The following is a 17700-nucleotide window of genomic DNA, read 5'->3' on the forward strand; positions in this document are numbered from 1 at the left end:
TGATGCGCACACTTACACTCTTGCTTAACACTGGCAATGTTAATCGCGTAAGAGGGTTGACGAGCGGCCTTTTTCGATCGTATTATGTGTCGACATAACCGGCGGGACAGTCGGGTCGTAAGGGTCGTGTGTAGATAGAATGCTGTTCGCGTCTTCATAATGGGTCGAGGCGATCCGGATCGTATCTGTATGCCGTGAGCTTGTGCGTAGTGCCTTGCCAGGTGAGCCTTCAGTTTAAATTCCTTACCACAGTTCACAATTGAACATTTAAACGAAGGGCTAAAATAGTATGAATGACAAAAGGGATTAAACTATTTCCAATAACACAAACCTATGCAGAGCCTGCATACCTGTGAGGTCGGTGATTGCTTAAGCCACCAGGAGACCCAGTGGCAGTAGGTACCCCACTGAGACCTCCGATTGGCCCGGTGCTAGCCACAATTGTAAGATCATCATCGATATCGCTGCCGGGGTTTCGCTTCTTTAGCGAAACCGGTGACGCATTGCTGCTACTGGTGTTGATCGTGGCCACCGGATCGACCTCCCCGTTGTCCGCTAGCCTAGATGCAACTTTAAGGCCTCCGTAACGCTTCCAATAGTTCCAACAGTTCTGACACAGCCGATTGTTAAGGTGCGTAGGACCCCAAGAGTACCACTAGAATAGGAGAAGGATATCGAATTCGAATCGTCGTAATCAATGCAAACGCTTAAAACATATTACTAGTGTATCGTACCTGCTGCGAAGCCATAGTAGCACAAGATTCACATGCCTTGGTACTGTTATACATCAGCATGTCCACGCTACCTCCGTTTGAATTTCCATTCAATATACCCTTGTTGTTGTTTGTTATCAATGCCGGGCTCGGTTTGGTGTAGTTCGGAATGTAGACCTGTTTCAACTTGGATTCCGCCTCGACCGCTTTTACACGCTTCTGCTGCACATAGCGATCGGTCGTTTTCCACATATAGTAGTATTCAACTATGCTTTTCAGAGTTTTCCACGGAAGCTGAAAAGATAAGTGCAAACGGTCATGAATTTCCCCAACAGTACTGCATTTATACAAGAAGCTAATTTTCCTTCGGCTCCAGCATAGGTAACCAACAACATACAGAACAAAGACTAAGCTGTCTGCCGTTTTCCCCCGACTCCAAGAGATAAATAAAGTGTGAGAGAGATAGAAAAATCCTCGAAAGGTACTTTACTGCCGTTTACTCACAAAGTCGTTTCTAATGTCGTTAAAGTCCTTGCCGTACTTATCGAGCGCATCTTCAAACAGATTCGCTTCCGAGGCGCTCCATTCCTCCATCTCGTCCCGGCAAAGAACTGGTCCGCTCGAAGGAACCAGCGAACACATAGCAGTCTCTATCGAATAGTTGTGTTTATGGAGCGTGTCCATAGCATGAAACTGTGGAAAAATATATCAAAGAAACGATTACGATTTTACAGTGATTCCGTTCACTCCGCTGGTCTATTATATTACGCACTAAGGTAATATCACGGCTTGCAGCTGCTGCAGACATATGTAGGGACGGTTGCTTGACAGAGCTAGTACAGTCTAGTGCCCTCGCAAAGGTGCCAACCGATCGGGACACTACCAAAAACTGATCGATCTTCTTGTCGGTAAGCGAATGTTGCGGCGTCCATATAAGTGTCTCAAGCTCCTCTATGTTGCGATCGTCCTTTTCGCCCGGTTTCAGCATTTGCTGCAGATCCGTCTGATAGCGAGCACCGACACGAATCTCGCCCTTATCCGCGAGCAATGTTTTCTGCGTTGGGTCGAACACGAGACAGTAAAAAAAGGTGTCCTGCAAAGAAAAAAAAAACCATTGGCGTGTTCATTCAAAATAAACATATGTGCTGCTGTGGAACGAGCGGATATGGGTGGGTTGGTATGAATGATGACAAATGGTGGCAACCAAAAAGTGGCTATTAACCAACATAGTACGAATACGACTGTAAAGACTGTAACCGGATTCAATGTCGCCGATTTGGAAATCGATCCTTTACTACTACTCACGTCTTTGTTCAAGTAACTGAGCAATGATTCCTCTTCGTTTAGTAGCGTTACGGAGCATTTGCCCCGTATCTGAGTGGCAGGGAGTGTTTCGACTTGGCGCGACAGGAACAGTTCCCGCTGCTTCATCTGGTGCCGTTGCTTCGGGTTCAGATGCTCCCCACGTTCACCACCTCCGGCACCACTGTTGGGACTGTTGTTACGCTCCTCCTCCAAAGCAACTGTAAGATAACAAAAAAACACCAAATAATCAGTAAAAGTGAACAACATTTATTTTCATTCTAAGACACCCTGTTAAAAATTCAACTTCATCAAAACACCAAAGCGGCCGAGTACACCCGGGATAAGGTGACCTTTCACTGTTTGGAGAAGAAAATGTCTTCAAACGATTGTGAATTGTATCTTAGATTAAGCTACCCGCTTAGTTGTAAGTAATACGGCCTGGCCGTCCTTATTGCATAAAAAAACACCAAAGCTTTTAATTGCATTTAGCATGCAAATATCTACGCTCATCGTTGTTCTCTAAAACCGAAACGTTTCGAAAGAAGATACTGAAGTCAGTTGGATTATTCTCTAAAACATATTTTCATTCATCCTTATCATTTGTTCCGTCCGTCGGCGAGACTTCACATAAATCAATCCACAACATCACGCGCAGTTGCGTGCTTTTAGCGTAGACAGGAAGACCAACAGATCATGTATAGATGCAGACTGCGCTCCCGGACACAATCCCGGTCATGGCGATGCACTAGCCGAGCAGTAAGGAGGAAACTGTAGCATCTCACCCGCGCATCACTCATTCGCGCGCCGTCAACTTACCTCCCAGTGATCCTCATTTGACTATTTCGTTAGTGACCATCAACACATCGTGCGAAACAGCAACCGGAAGGCGACCGTATTAATTAAGCATGCATGCAATCAATTTCATGCATGTCCGCGTCATCGTCGTTTTAGTGTTTGGTTATATCAAACCAAGCATCGTCTACGTGCATTCGATGCACCAATCTATGTGCCTGTCATTGCAACCGTCATAGATGTAGCGATGTATCCCAAACTGTATAAAACCTTATATTCCTTGTGCCATTATAAGGCGCCATGTAGAAAGTTCTTCTTATTTTTCATGAGTATCTGTACTCGTTTTTATAATTTGTATTTATTCAATGGCGTTAACAGACGTTAAATGCAGTATAGGTAATAATTAGTTAAGATTTATTTTATATTTAAAGGAAAACTAACATTCTAATTCGTTGTTTCACATTTTCCCCCCTAAAGCTCCTGTAAATGGTTCAATCTTCAACATGATAGCGTGGTAGTGCGACCGGAAATATACTGGCCGAATTTGCAACACAGAGCATTGTGAAGGATTTTCCATCAAATACACTACTCCTGCTCCCCTTCATCCGCTCCCCTCCCACTCACTTCCCACGGTGGCGTTCGATATTAGCAAACGTACAATTTTCCCACAACGCTTCTCCTATGAAATGTTCAACGACGGCTGGTAGTGTATGGTGTACGGTCCACCCCAATTGCCATCCGTCCCGCCCTACCCCATCACGCACATAATGACGTTGTATTTGCGCTTTGTTTACGCACACCATTACGCATGCATGTCCGTTTTCTGTTTGCCCGATTTCAGGATTCCACAGCACAACACAAATCAACGGTGTCCCATTCTGCTCTTCCGGCACCACATCACATCATCGTCTTCACCTGCTCACAATCGCGCGTCCCTACGCAAAACGATTCTTTGGGGGGTTCCGATCCCTTCCTTGCTTCGGGGGGTTGGGTTGAAACTGGTTAGCTTTTCCTCCTATTTTCCCCGAGTGCAATTTAAGCGCAAGCAGGGCGCAATGTACGCAAACAAATAGGCCCATGCTGCTTGCTCGCATACATACAAACATACGTACAGTTCCATTATACGGTGATGCGGGTGCAAGGGTACGCGTGGACGGTATGAAGCATGGAAAACCTTTGCCGCATTTTCTCCAAGCCTGTGCTACATGTCTGCTGCTAGACAAGAGCGAAAGGGATTGGAAAGGGATGTTGTTCCGGGCGCACACAAACACACACACACTTTCTCTCTCTTCTCGGTCCTGTCTCCGGTGTAAAGGACTTTCAAGCAGAAATTTAATATACGCGGGTATATTCGTATTCGAGCGCGTCCGTACGTGTATCTGGGTCTGGTTTTCCGACTTTTTTTTTTGTTAACGCAAAAGCAATGCGCGGAGGTTCCGAGGTGGTGTGTTGAGGTTAGAATTGATGAGGCTTTTTTTTTAGCTAACATCCCCCTTCTGCGTCAGTCGCACGGAGCAGGTCGGGAGTACTGTATTGGAGTGCTAGTGCCCACTTCAGTTTTTGGCGAAATTCGATTTTCGGTTCACCATCGCTCGTCGTCCTTCCCCATCTTCCTCTCTATCTCTCCCTCTCGCTTTACATCAATTGCCTTTCCTTTCTGGTGGTCCGCACCCTGTCCATGGCCGGTGAAACCGTCGAAGCGTGGAAAAGTTTGACAGACTTCCATGGTAACATGGCGACGAGCACTGCTGCAATGGGGAGCAACGGTGCGTTAATCGCGCAAGATCGCTACAGAACCGTATCCGAACGGTGTTCTAATATCGAACGAAAGGTGCATTTGAAGTCCCCCTATTGGAAATTGAAATTGAATATGCATCGTTGTTGTTTGTGTACTACACGCCAACGTGACTAGCATCACGTCGACACTTTGGTATGCAAGAATAGTTCAATCATTCTCCAAGCAAACAGAAACCAATTACCACCGTTCGCATTAGTGCTACCAGTATGACAACGAGAGTAAACTAACAAAAATACTACAACAAATAAATGCTTGTTTTGCGTTCAGAAAACATCACATCACTATAGTTGATCGTTGAAAGGTACAACATAAATTGATAAGAACATGCAAGTATGCACAGCTTCTCTATGGTAACACGGGACGACTTGACAGACCGTAGCAAAACTCCACACATCAGCGCATTTCATGGGCGTCTTTTCGGCGCTTTTCAAACTTGCATAAAGCCACACCACACAACATGGACGCACACTTTCATCTTTCATTTCGGGTCGAAGTGTCGCTGCTATCGCGTATCGACGAAGCAAAACCACCTTTTTCATCCGTCCCTGGAGATAAGTCGTTTTTTTCTCTGCTTCGTCTTTTTTGTACTGTATCTGTACTACACGGACACGAACGGGAAAGGATAATGCAGAGGTGTACCACACCATGAGGTGGAGGATGTTTTCTACAGTTGCGTTTGCGTTTTCGCAAGTACCAGCGCTCGATGACGGTTGGTGGCGCTTGACGTCGACGATGGCGAATAAAGCAGCGGAAAGCGGGAAACGGGTACCAAATTTAGGAGTAAGGGCCATATGGGAGGCGGGGGGTGGGTGGACAGAGTGAAACTTTCACCAGTGTAGGTGGAAGGGTGATGGTACCGACGGTGCGAGAAAATGGGTGCTCAATATTTAATGAAATTTCTCCCACTTTTCTAATTGCACAGGAGAACAAACCATCCTGTGCCCGATGACGGACTCTTCTACTATTACCCGACCACTAGTAGAGAGCGGGCCCCAGGAAAACCTCCTCTATACCACAAGCTGCTACTAGAATGGAAAGCCACCAATGCACGGTGGTCGACAACGGTACGTGGATGAGAACGAACCGTGAAGGAGGGTTTTTGTGTATCGAAAATTTTCGTATAATCTTCCCCCTTCAATTCCACCCCCACTCACCCCCTTTGTGAATGGGGTGCCCTTTCTTCACTAACAACAAAAAAAGCATCAAAAACACAACCGATTCCGGAATACCGAGCACTGAAGTTGTGATTGGGGGAAGAGTACATGACAGGCGGTGATGGGGAAGGTAATCGGGTAGCGGGAAAAACCCATTTTCGCGAGTGGAGATGAAAAAAGGATCCGGGCCCTGCTGCTGCTGCTGCTGCTTTCGGCTGGTGGCTGGTGTATCCGGTCGGTCGCCCTTTTTGGTTTGGAGGATTTACATACCCGCACAAACGCACACCGTTACACGCGATACATCCCACACATGTGTACACCAAAGCAAGCGAGATGACTTGTGGTGAGGTATCCATCCAAGCAACCGAAGCATAAACGGCAAACGCAACCGATCAAGCGTCCAGTCGGAGAAAGGGAAGCAGTACCATGAAACGGTTATAGATGGCGCTTTGCAATCTCTCTCTCGAGAATGGTACGAATGTGTGCGTCGGTGAAATGATATGCCATAGTCCACAAATCACGTCCTGCCAGTGCTCAAAGCTAAGCTTAAATGTGTTGTTGCACATTACATGCTTATTGGTTAAGTTTCTACTTTGAATGTGAAATTTGTACTACCGTTGCATCAGTAACTGTATAATGTGAAACCGAATGTTGATACAGTTCCTCGGCAATAATTATTAAATACTCTAGGAATCTCAAGTTTGACTACAACAAAACACCTAATAAAGGAGTGTATGAAGCATGAGTTATACGAAGCTCGGAGGAGAAAATGTATATAAACAAATTGTGAATTACAGGGTTTACACAACCAGTCGGTTATCGTAAATCCATTAAGTATCGTCAGCAACCGTCACTTTGCCACCCACAATTCGGCAACGTAAACCCAACAATGGCATTGAGAACTTTGAGTCGGTTACCGTAAATATCTTATTTGGCCTACCTGATTAAATACCTTTTTACAAATTATATTTTTAATGGTTAATATTACAAAATCGAATTTTTGATTACTTTTGGGCAAAATTAAAACTTTAACAAACTCAGATATACTATAGAATTCAAAACGAATGAGACAATAATACGCTCGGTAGTCTTTGCATGCATGCGCTGATTAAAATAAAAAAGTTCCATTTTGTGATTTTAAATTTTAAAAATATAAGTTAACCAATTTAAAATTAAATCAAAACAATTATTTCATGTAAAACATCCTTTCTGTCTGTACTTTTCTGGAGCCAATATGATAGACCAGCATCAAGAAAAAACGAAACTGCCAAATAAGATATTTACGGTGACTGAATCAAAGTTCTCAATGCTATTGTTGGGTTTACGGCAATGAAATATGCTTAAGTGAGAAATCTGCTTTAAAAACGTACTGTTCGTCAGCATCAAAAGCGGCAATACAATTAAAGCAACTTGAGCATGTGTAACACCCAAGTGACAAACGTTGGTTTAACGTTGTTTTTGGTTGAAGACCATCTTCGAAGTCAAAACCGAAATCAACCCGAGTCAAAACCGAAATCAACCCGAGTCAAAACATCAAACTTACTTATGGTTTAGTGGTAGTTGCGGATGTCTTCGAGGCAACCCGTCCGGATTTTAATCCCATTCAGATCATTTGCCCGTACCCTATTCAATATTCAGCCCCATACAGCTGCAGGTTAAACAAGTCAGACACGGCAGAGGCACCTGGATGCAAAATCCTGAACCAATCAAATAAATAAATGAATGACCCACATTTAACCCATTGATTGTATGTGTCGTGTAACATTTTAAAGTTCAATATCAACAATCACATCCATTCGCACCAGCGTTGCATACCTCAGCAGCGCACGGCAGGGAATCAAGTACTTCTGGCAAAAAGAAAACTTATCGCTCGATGATGGTCAACCACAAAACCGCATTTGCCACACTGGTGTGGAACCGGACAATTCGCCGGTTCAACAAGTGATGATGATAACAGCCATATTAAAAAGATGAAATAAAAACATCATCCCGGTGCACCATTATACCATCATCCCGATGCTCCAAAACATAATTATTATGCTCCATTTCCAACCATCACTACACTCGCACTGGGGGCCTCTTCACACGCACACCTGGTTAGTGTGATTTATTCATCATCGCGCGTTCTCTTGTGTTTCGATCGAATCGTTTCATTCGCATTCAGTGCAAAACATTGAAACACGGAATGGACACTAGGGGGCAGATTGCCCATCGCAAAATGAAGCATCTGATTTCCAATGTCAGTGACACCACAGCAGCCGCACCATCCTTGCGAGTTTTCCCTGCATTATTATTGCCACACATTTCCCTCGCTTTAATGTGTGTTTGGGTTTTTAATAACCGATCAAACGACCGAAATATTTCCCATACAGCTCACAACACAGCGTGTGGTTTGGTTATGTCTGAAGTGCGAATCGATCATACAGCCGTTATGGAATACTTTAACAAGGGTCTATTAGGAATTGGTTTACGTCTTCCTTTGGGCAAGTTTCGATTCTTCCTTTCCTTTATCAGCACAACATATCCTCAAGAGGTCTAGGGCCTGCCATTGGGGTAGATCACGCTCTAAGCCAGTTTTTTGTATGCGTTTTGACGTTTCCAGGCTTATCCGCTTACAGCTCGCCATACAAATGGCAAGCCAAGTTAAGCCTAGGAAAGCAGGATTAGATTGGTTTCTCAATGAAAGTACCCAAGTTCCCAAAACCCAAACTCGACAAATGTCAAAACAAAGAATTTTTCTAGCTGGTCTGAGCCAGGTTAGACCATGTTTCCCGTGTGCGAAAAAGGTAAACAAATTTTTTTTAACGAAAACAACTAAAAATAGACTATTTTAATAATCAGACTTGTATGTTATATTATTGCATTGAAATTAAAATTAAATTACTAAAGTTAAATCGATTTTCCCCAAATTGTAGTTTACAAAAATGATCCCTTGTGTCATTCTTTATGTCAAAATGCTATGTCCTTTACGAATCTGTACAGAATGATACAGCCCGGTACCTGGATTATTTGGCAGATACATGCTTAAATCTTAAGCTTTCTAACTTTTGGGATGATCTACCCCATTTCTGGATTGCAAGACTTAGTGTTACCACGTAGCTCGTTAGTCAGTCCTGCGTACGGGGGATTGGTCCGAATGGGATTTTGAACCGGCCCTGTCGTGTGAAGACCGGCGCAGCTACCAATACACCACCGGTGTGCCGCCCGGTTTCGATTCTAGCATAACATATATGGAACTAAATACTTTAGACATATGTTAATGCACAGATTTTCAGCATTCAGAACATTAAAAAATAATCGGGAATAAAAATGATAAAATGTTAAGTAACAGCAAGTTATACAGGCTCTGGCGTGCCAAACTTATTGAATCGCGCAAGCGAATAAGACAAACCGTGGGAATGATAGTGAAATACAAAAGCCTTTACGGTACCGCAAGAACTGAATATGGAATCGCGTTCACAATTGAGTGAATGTCAATTCGGCCAGCCTGTTTACGCACAGGCAAATTCAAGAGTTGAGATATAAAATAAAAATATATTAAAAAATTTGAAGATTAAATGAGATGAAAACTAAACACAAATATTATTAATCATTGAACATAGTTTTTATTCCTATTCTGCACATCTTTTGTTTAAAATTTCGTAGAATTTTGTATATTATACGCCAACTCTATTCCATGTAAATAAAATTGCGAATAAGGACAACGAATGCGGCAGAAATGGATAATTCAAATAACTTAATAAGACAAATTTTTCAATCAGATTAACACAGATTTACTTGCAGCTTTAATATACATATAATTCATCCTGTGTTCATTCTGTAATTTTCAGCTTATAGAAATATTTTACTAATGTTGAAATCAAGTACATCAAGTACTGTGTATATTTATATAATATTATGATTTTTTTTTGTCAACTCATAAAAGGTCAGTGTAAATATGAAAATCTTTATCTCAATATACCTCCACCTTGCAGATACATCATCACCAAATTTTATAACAAAAAAACCGGGTATGATGAGAAAAGCAAAGAACAAAACCGAACTGAGTGCGTAATTTCATTTTCCTTTTTGCTTTTTTATGAATGCTCAGGTTTTTTTTTCGTTTTGGTATTCATATTTGTCTGTGTTTGTTCATTTTCTTGTCGTTGCTGTGGCACGGGAGTTTTTCATTTTGTGAACGACGCCCCACAAATCACAAGCCCTCCAACTCCTTTACACAACAGCCACGCGTACTCACACCAACACGTATACATATCCCTGTCCATCCCTTTGCTTTTCTCACCCTGTCCACGAAATGGAACGAAAGGAAAAAAAAACGCGATACGGAAGCATTTCCGCTAACGAAAGCCACCGACGAAAGTACAACTATACAGTGAGGAGAAAGCGCATTGAAGCTTTTGGTGGTTTGTGCGGGAAGAAGGAAAGAATTATTGGATGAACAGTGGTGTCGAGGGAAGCGTCGGGGTGTAGAGGGTGGTACTACTACCATCCCTTCGATCCCTCGCACACACCACCCACACTTGGTCCTGTAGTTCTCGAATGTATTGGGCCAAGTTTTGCAACCATCCGGAGAGCGCTGAATAAAGTTTGCTGATGGAGTTTTGGACGGTGGACCAAAGGGAGCCACAAAGAGGGCAAAGTAGGTAGGTACAGTTGCGGAAAATTCATTGCCGATCCTTCGGTATGGCCAAGAGAGCGAGCAGGAAGTAGACGAAGGAATCGTTCTGAAGGGAGCGTCGGAAAAAGGGATCAAGAATGGAGCCTGTGAGAACGTGTCGCTGGAGGATGAAAGTACATTGAGAGAAACGGGCGCGCGTTGCCGCAAAAGTGAAATTGTTAAAGCCAAAAACCCACCACCAATGAGCCAATATGGGGCCGGAGTGGGTGGAAGTGGATGGTTCGGAAGAAACTCAAATGGGATACCTAGGGGACAGAACGACTACAAGTGGACTAGTAGCAAGCAGCAAGCGTACGCGAAATGCGCGAAAGAGAAAGAGTGAGAGAGTGTGGTTCAGGTTTACATTATTTTCCGCACACATCGAACACAAAACCCAAAGGGGGCTCAAAGCACTCCCACCATTCCCACCATTCCCCATCCAGGCCGTAAGATGAAGCAGGCGGAAAATACACGAGAGGTCTTGAAAAACGGAACTACCCACACCTCGGTTCTCGGTTTCCATGCTTATCCATCCCTTTTTGAGCCTCCCGGACCGGACCCATAAAAGGGATCGAGAAATTGGTAAAATTTGTATTGCGATGCTGATGATGATGATGGGGCAGCCACAGGGAGCAAAAGCTGGGCCCAGAAGAAACACTAGTCGGCGCTGATGGCAGCGTGGGAAGAATGGGAGCGTTTCTACCACCATCGGGGTGCGCGATGCAAAAGAAGAGCCAAGGCAAACACGGCACTACACAACATGGCGAGCTGCTGCCGGTGCTGCAAATACCGGTTAACTCTATTGCAGTGCACCTGGACGTGTATGTTTGCGTGCGTTGTAAGAGTGTATGTCTGCGCGCTGTATGTGTGCAAAAGGACGCAACGTAAAACTCGGTGCTGCAAGAACAACGACAACAACAACGACAGTTCCGGTGAGAAAACGCTAAGCAACCATCGGCGACGAAAAGGATTCGATCGCGCAAAAGAAGAATAGACGGAGGTGGACACAGGCAAGGATACGACCAGATCCAAACGGACCGAACGGACCGAGGCAGACGCGGATAGGGCCGTAGTAGACCATCAGGAAAAGCCATCGCCGGCAATATATATTTCGTCGCATTTTCTCCTTCCTGTTCTCTTTCCGGGACATGCTCGCTCACACATAGACACAAACTATATGGATGGGCACGGGGGTTTTGAGAGGAGGGGGGGAGGCGACACGACGACCATGATGTTGGTTTTGGAAAGGCAGGATGGGGTCAATGTTTGAAGCACCGACCCATCAACCGACGACGATGCGAATCGATGCTGTGGCCGGGTGTATGTGTGCCCTGTACGCGATCGGTGCGTTAACCTGGGAAAACATATACACACTACGCGTGCGACAGCTTGGCCGGATTGAAAAGTTTGCGTCAACACAACCGATGGATACTAATTACCATAGGAAGCAAAAACAACAAACGGTTGAATTTTTATGTCATCAAAATCACCGGACGACCTAACTTGTAAAGGTTTGTACCAGATGAACAACCCAGACGTGGTAGGACCACATTAAAATAGAGTAATTGTATAACGGAATGGCGAACGATTGTGACAGGTTCGAAGGACAGGCCACTTAAAAAATACATCCTCATTGTTCCATGGCAGCTCTTACTTCATGTCCGGAAATATAATAATTTGTTATCATTGTTTCAATCATAGAATTTGTTTATCACTTCTTCCGTGTAAATAACGCAACGAGGGATCGACTCAGATGGAATTGAATCTTTGATCTTGAATTGAGGGCACCAAGAAGTCGAAACAGTACTAGAGATTCATTGTTGGTTGGCTGTTAAAGTTTCGGCACTACCTGCAATTTAGGCATGGATATAGATACAGTCCTCCTCCTATTACATACAGTCAGTGGAATTATCCAATGATGAAATTGAATAAAACGAACTGCTAGACAATTATACATTTAGTCGACCACCCAAAACTTAGTGACAGTTGAGGCACTTGCTGTATGAACTTATCAATTCAGCACCCACAATGGCACGCGGCTAAACGAAGGACGAAATGAAACGAAAGCTTCGAAACCACCGCCGTCGTCCTTTTAGAGCACGATGATGACGATGGGGATGATGTTGGTCCGTTGGTATTGGTGCTTGTAGTTGCTGCTTCACGGCACTCGTTGGAATCGTTGAGCAAGCTCCACACCAAAACCAGACAATAAAGCGTCGCATGGCCCCTTTGGCCCTAGGTAAGATCGGGCACCTTGTACAATGATTGTGATTGTAAGCCGAAACTGGTTTTGCGTCAACATTGACAGCATAACACCGGGTCAAGAGACGTGACGTGGAGGGATATTGGCACACGGAACACTTCACGATTGCCGGAACTGCATTCGTTACTAACGCATATCACAGAATTAACCTGATCGACCAAACGCGTATTGCGGAATATAAAAACAGAAAGGGGCGCAGTAGAGAAAGACACAGCCAACGTACAGATAAATGCAGAAAAAAGAGAATGCTACCTTAACCACCGAGATGCGATTAGTTTGGCAATGTCACACAGACAACACCTAACGACACTCACCGTTCCGTCTGCGTACATTGCTTTCTTATCCCAAACTTTCTTGCTAGCCTACGCTCCTATCCTACGATATCACCTATTTTCATATTTCCTTTCTGCTTATCCTGTTGTCAACCAGAATGCAAACAAACGAAATAACACGTCCATCCTTTCCCAGCACTTTCCCAAACACTTTCTGCCCCACCAGTGAACATTGGAGTTCCGGGTAGGTGGGGGAGGGGGGGGGGACAGGAAAAAGCCCAGATGAATGAATGTGGGCAATATAGCCGCTTTTGCGCTAACAAATTTGCCACCACCCAGCCGCAGGAAGGGTGCGCATGTGTGTACCTTTAATTTCAAGCTCAGATGAAAGGAGAACCAAAGTCCTCGCATCACTGTTTCCAGCACTTTCCATTAACAGTACCGCAGATTGATTATATATATATATACATATATTCTCTCAACATCCGTTTCACAAGAACATGACCCGGAGGGGGAATGTCATTAGAACATTGGTCACTCGGCGGCCCTGCATACATCAAATACGATTCCACGAACATTAACATAATCGCAATCCTTCTAGCAGTGGATGAAAAGTTTTCAGTGTATCCGTCGACAAAGCATTGTATAGAAACAGTTTCCTTTTGAATAAAATTCTGAAAGTGCTAAAAATTCCATATCTATTTGGACGTTCTAGATCAATTTGAAAGGTATCCAAAAAAGCCCCCGACTTTTGAGCAAATCATACCATAAGAGTGCTTCAAGTGCCGGGCTGTATCATTATGCACATATTCGCAAAGGACACAGCGCGTTGACATTAAGAATGGCACAAGGGATCATTTTTGCGGAATTACAATTAATATATAATTGAAATAAAAAATAGATTGAAATTTAGATATTTTACTTTTAATTCAATTCATTTGAAACAACATATAACTCTGATTATTAAAATATTCCTTTTTCAGTTGTTTTGTTAAACAAATTGGTTTCCTTTTTCGCACACGAAAAACATGGCTTAACCTTGTTCAGACCAGCTAGCAAAATTCTTTATTTTGACATTTGCCGAGCATAGATCAGCTGCTTTCATTAGGCAACCAGTCTAATACTATTTTCCTAGGCTTAACTTGGTTTGTCATTTGTATGGCCAACTATAAGCGGATAGGTCTGGAAACGTCAAAACGCATACAAAAAAAACTGGATTAGAGTATGATTCCGGCCTTTGACAGTCAAACTCGAAACCGCTGTAAAGGTTTCATGCACAGTTATCATCAATCAGTGCAGTGTTTGAGCTTAACTAAAAGTTTGACCTAAGTTAGTTTGAACTATGAGTGTAGACGAGCGATTTGTACAATCGTGAAGATTGCTTTTCATTTTTTATTGGCCATTACTATCAATTTATTAGACAATTCATTCAATTTCATAGTTATTTTAGCAAAAGCTGTAAACTAATCGGCAGTATGATAAGCGAAGAGTTCTCTATTTACTATCAATTCAACAAATTGTTTAACACCCAACGAGAAGATATTATCACATAAATAGCAGGAAAAGAAAATGGAGGAGAAATATTCCGAGGCATGCAATAATGGGGATGCTTTCGAGATGCATTTTTACATCGCATAAGAAAGAGAGAAAAGGAAGAGAAGAAATATAACACCAAGAAACGAAACTGAGTTTGAAAGACTTTTCCGCTCGTTTTATACCTGTTTTGTAACATATTGCAGAAACCCATCGCAATCATCGTCATAAGCTCGTACTTTTGAATGTTTACGTTATAAATTTTGTATGGCAAACAACTTTCATACGTAATTCTAAAACAAAAGCACAAATGCAACTAACTAAAATTCTACAACGAAGACCGTTTAAAGTTGTACAAAAGAATCCCTGAAACGCTGGACAGTGGTAGTAGAATCCCTTCCTCATTACACTTAAACCTGCAAGCGTGTTTTTCCCATTGATCCGGATGGTCACAAGTGGAGATAACTTGCCTTCTTTTTCATTTACCACCAGAGAACATCATATCCTGATGCTGATAAAACTTCCGTAACACTTTACTCCTACACCGGAGTTTTCGTATCATTTTGTCTTCTAAGTTTCTCACTGAGCCCAATGAGAGAAAACGTGCAGGACGAAATGAAAGATAAGGAAGGATTTCTTTGTTGTTTGTTTAATTTTTCTTCCTCTCGCCTCCAGCGCATGTTTTAAAATTCAATCCCTGTTGCGCGCGACCTTTTTTCGGTTGCTTTTTGCTTATGTTGCAGCATTAACCATCAGGACTGTGCCCGAATATACTTTGCCTTCGAGCTGGGGCGTTTCAGTGCTGGATTTGATAGGGACACCGGTCTTCACACGGCACAACCGGTCAAAAATCCCATCCAAACCCCGTACGGAGGACTGTCTATCCAGCTACTGTTAAATAACATCAAAGAAAGCCAGAAATGACAGACCCAACATCTCTTGAGGTTGTTTGATAAAAAGTGAAGTAGCAAAGTGAAGCTTACTGTATCAAGATGCTTTAACTTTAATGAGCATAACTAGTATTATATTCCCATCATGCACAGCACACCATAGCCGACAGACACCGAAAGCACGAAACAGTATCAGGGGTATTTTGTTTAGTTTGTTAAACGCAAGATATTATTGCTCAAATTACGCATTGACCACGATAATCAATCCCCAAGATATTAAGCTCGATGCAAGGGAGAGTAAAAGAAAATAAGGCACGATAATTCCCTAATTACTACCTCGCGATGAACCTGAGCTGTTCGCATGCAAATTAACTAAACAAGGGAAAAAAGCGAAGAACGTACACACAGAAAATGAACATTCCAACCACGCCCAAACTGAAAAACCAGAATTCATTCCCACCGATGCGGCGAACGAGTGGCATCGCTTTCACAGCATCGAACGAAAATTTGTACCGTGGACTATCATAGAGCCCCCGCGCGAAATGCGTTGGGGCCAGTGGGAAACGCTCGGCAGACGATGGCAAATTGTTGCCGTAGTCGCGCAGAACGTGGTTCGATATACGCCAAATGTTCGTTCCACGGCTGTACCATCTCCACTAACTGTAATTATCTTCTCGACTGAGGGACAACTTGCAGCGACGGGAGCAACGGTATTTTGGACGGCGTTGACCGTCCGCTGGAAGGCTTCAATCGAATAAAAAACTTTCCTCGAGGAAAAGGTCCGTTCCGCTGCAGTTTCGAAGTCACCCCATCGGCATCGTCTTCGTCGCTTGGTTAACACAAGTAGCCTTAAAATAACGAGACTATCTGCTTCCCACCCTGATGGTGAGGACGGTGCCACCGATAAGGAGTTTCGAAGCATCCTAAAAACTTTGAATATCCTGCAGCAATATCTCTTGGTGCGCGTGTACAAACATGCACACTCACTCATACACAAACAGGGTGCCATCACCTTCCGAGTGGCCTTCTGGCTGGCTCATCGTCTACCGCATTTCTTAGCATCTTTACGTTACACTTGATCTTGATGCTCAAAATGGAGATCCAACCCGCACCGGTAGGGCGGCAGCAAAGCGCAGCTCTGTTCGGGGTGTGTTCCTTGTTTAAGATTCGAAATTGAAAATTTAGCATGCCATACTTGACTCCAACGGAAGCGAGGGCGTAAAACAAAGATATCAAATTGGGGAAATAAAAAATGAGAAAAAAACGAGAACACTAACCTAGGGCAGGATCTAGCACTGCCTGGGCAGCCTGCTCTTCACTGACGGGTGTCTTGAGCCACATCTTCTTCAGCTTCATTGCCGCCGGGGAGTCCTCGGATGTGGCCACTGGAAAGGAAAGAAAAATAATGAAACATGAAACACAGAGCTAAGGATGAAGGATTTGTTCGTTTGTTCGTTTTACCAACATAGTGATGTGCCTTGGCATGAAGGAACGAGTCCTAACAGTTCTATCTAGACTTTTCCTCGTTCCTGCATAACCTTGCCGTGAGAAGGTCCACGCTCACCCGCTTTTTTCTCGTTGCCAGTTTTTCCGCATCTACGTTAGGCTGCTTCAAAGTTTCCAACGACAGATAACTAGCGCATGGTTACGATTTCGCAGTTGCATGCCAGCTTTTTGCAACGTTTGTTTTACTCTCCCAACGCATTTAATAGCTTATGGAATTTCGAGCATATATGTAGGAAAAGTTTAATTGAAAATAACCCACCATTGCCAATGTCGTTCCAATTGTATCTTGAGAATTGGGTGACATTGTTTACAGTAGCGTGTTTGTCAAAAATTCAAAATTCGATTCATTCGTTTTCATCAAATGATGTTTTTCAAAATTTTATAACCCTTTTTCTAACCCTTTTACATCTTATTAAACTCTAGGGATTTTGTTTGGTCCATTATAATAAATTTATAAAAGCGAGACCTCTATGTTTTATTTTCATGCTATTTTTTAATATTTTTTGTTTATTTAATTATTTTGAACGGGTTTTGCCGTTAAGAGACAAAGGTAAACTTGTGAAAATACTTTATTTTATTTACTTAATTATTCTTGAATTCGTTTTATTAAAATCATTTGATATTAAACTAACCATTTGAGGCATAAAAATGGCAATGTAACAAAAAAAAGCTCAATGGAGTCCATTCGAATTCAATAAAATTCAATTAATTCGAAATAGTTTTTACATTGTTTATTTATTTATTTTATTTTATTTTTGTTGAAACTGCCAGTGTGTATGGACTTATTTTGCCACATACTTGTTATGCCATAATCGGT

General features: G+C 42.9%; 1 protein-coding gene across 1 annotated transcript in view; it reads right to left on the reverse strand.

The window, feature by feature from the left end:
• LOC128710330 (metastasis-associated protein MTA1) overlaps positions 1-17700 on the reverse strand; it is a 36223-nt gene that overhangs the window by 1745 nt on the left and 16778 nt on the right. Inside the window, exons 3-9 of the mRNA XM_053805380.1 lie at positions 16655-16762; positions 2019-2236; positions 1486-1806; positions 1218-1406; positions 735-1007; positions 351-655; positions 17-279 (exon numbers count right to left, since the gene is read on the reverse strand). Of these exons, the coding sequence (XP_053661355.1) occupies positions 17-279; positions 351-655; positions 735-1007; positions 1218-1406; positions 1486-1806; positions 2019-2236; positions 16655-16762 (1677 nt within the window). The remainder of the gene's footprint in view (positions 1-16; positions 280-350; positions 656-734; positions 1008-1217; positions 1407-1485; positions 1807-2018; positions 2237-16654; positions 16763-17700) is intronic.

The sequence above is a fragment of the Anopheles marshallii genome, chromosome 2 (genome assembly GCF_943734725.1).
Source record: "Anopheles marshallii chromosome 2, idAnoMarsDA_429_01, whole genome shotgun sequence".
NCBI lineage: Eukaryota > Metazoa > Arthropoda > Insecta > Diptera > Culicidae > Anopheles > Anopheles marshallii.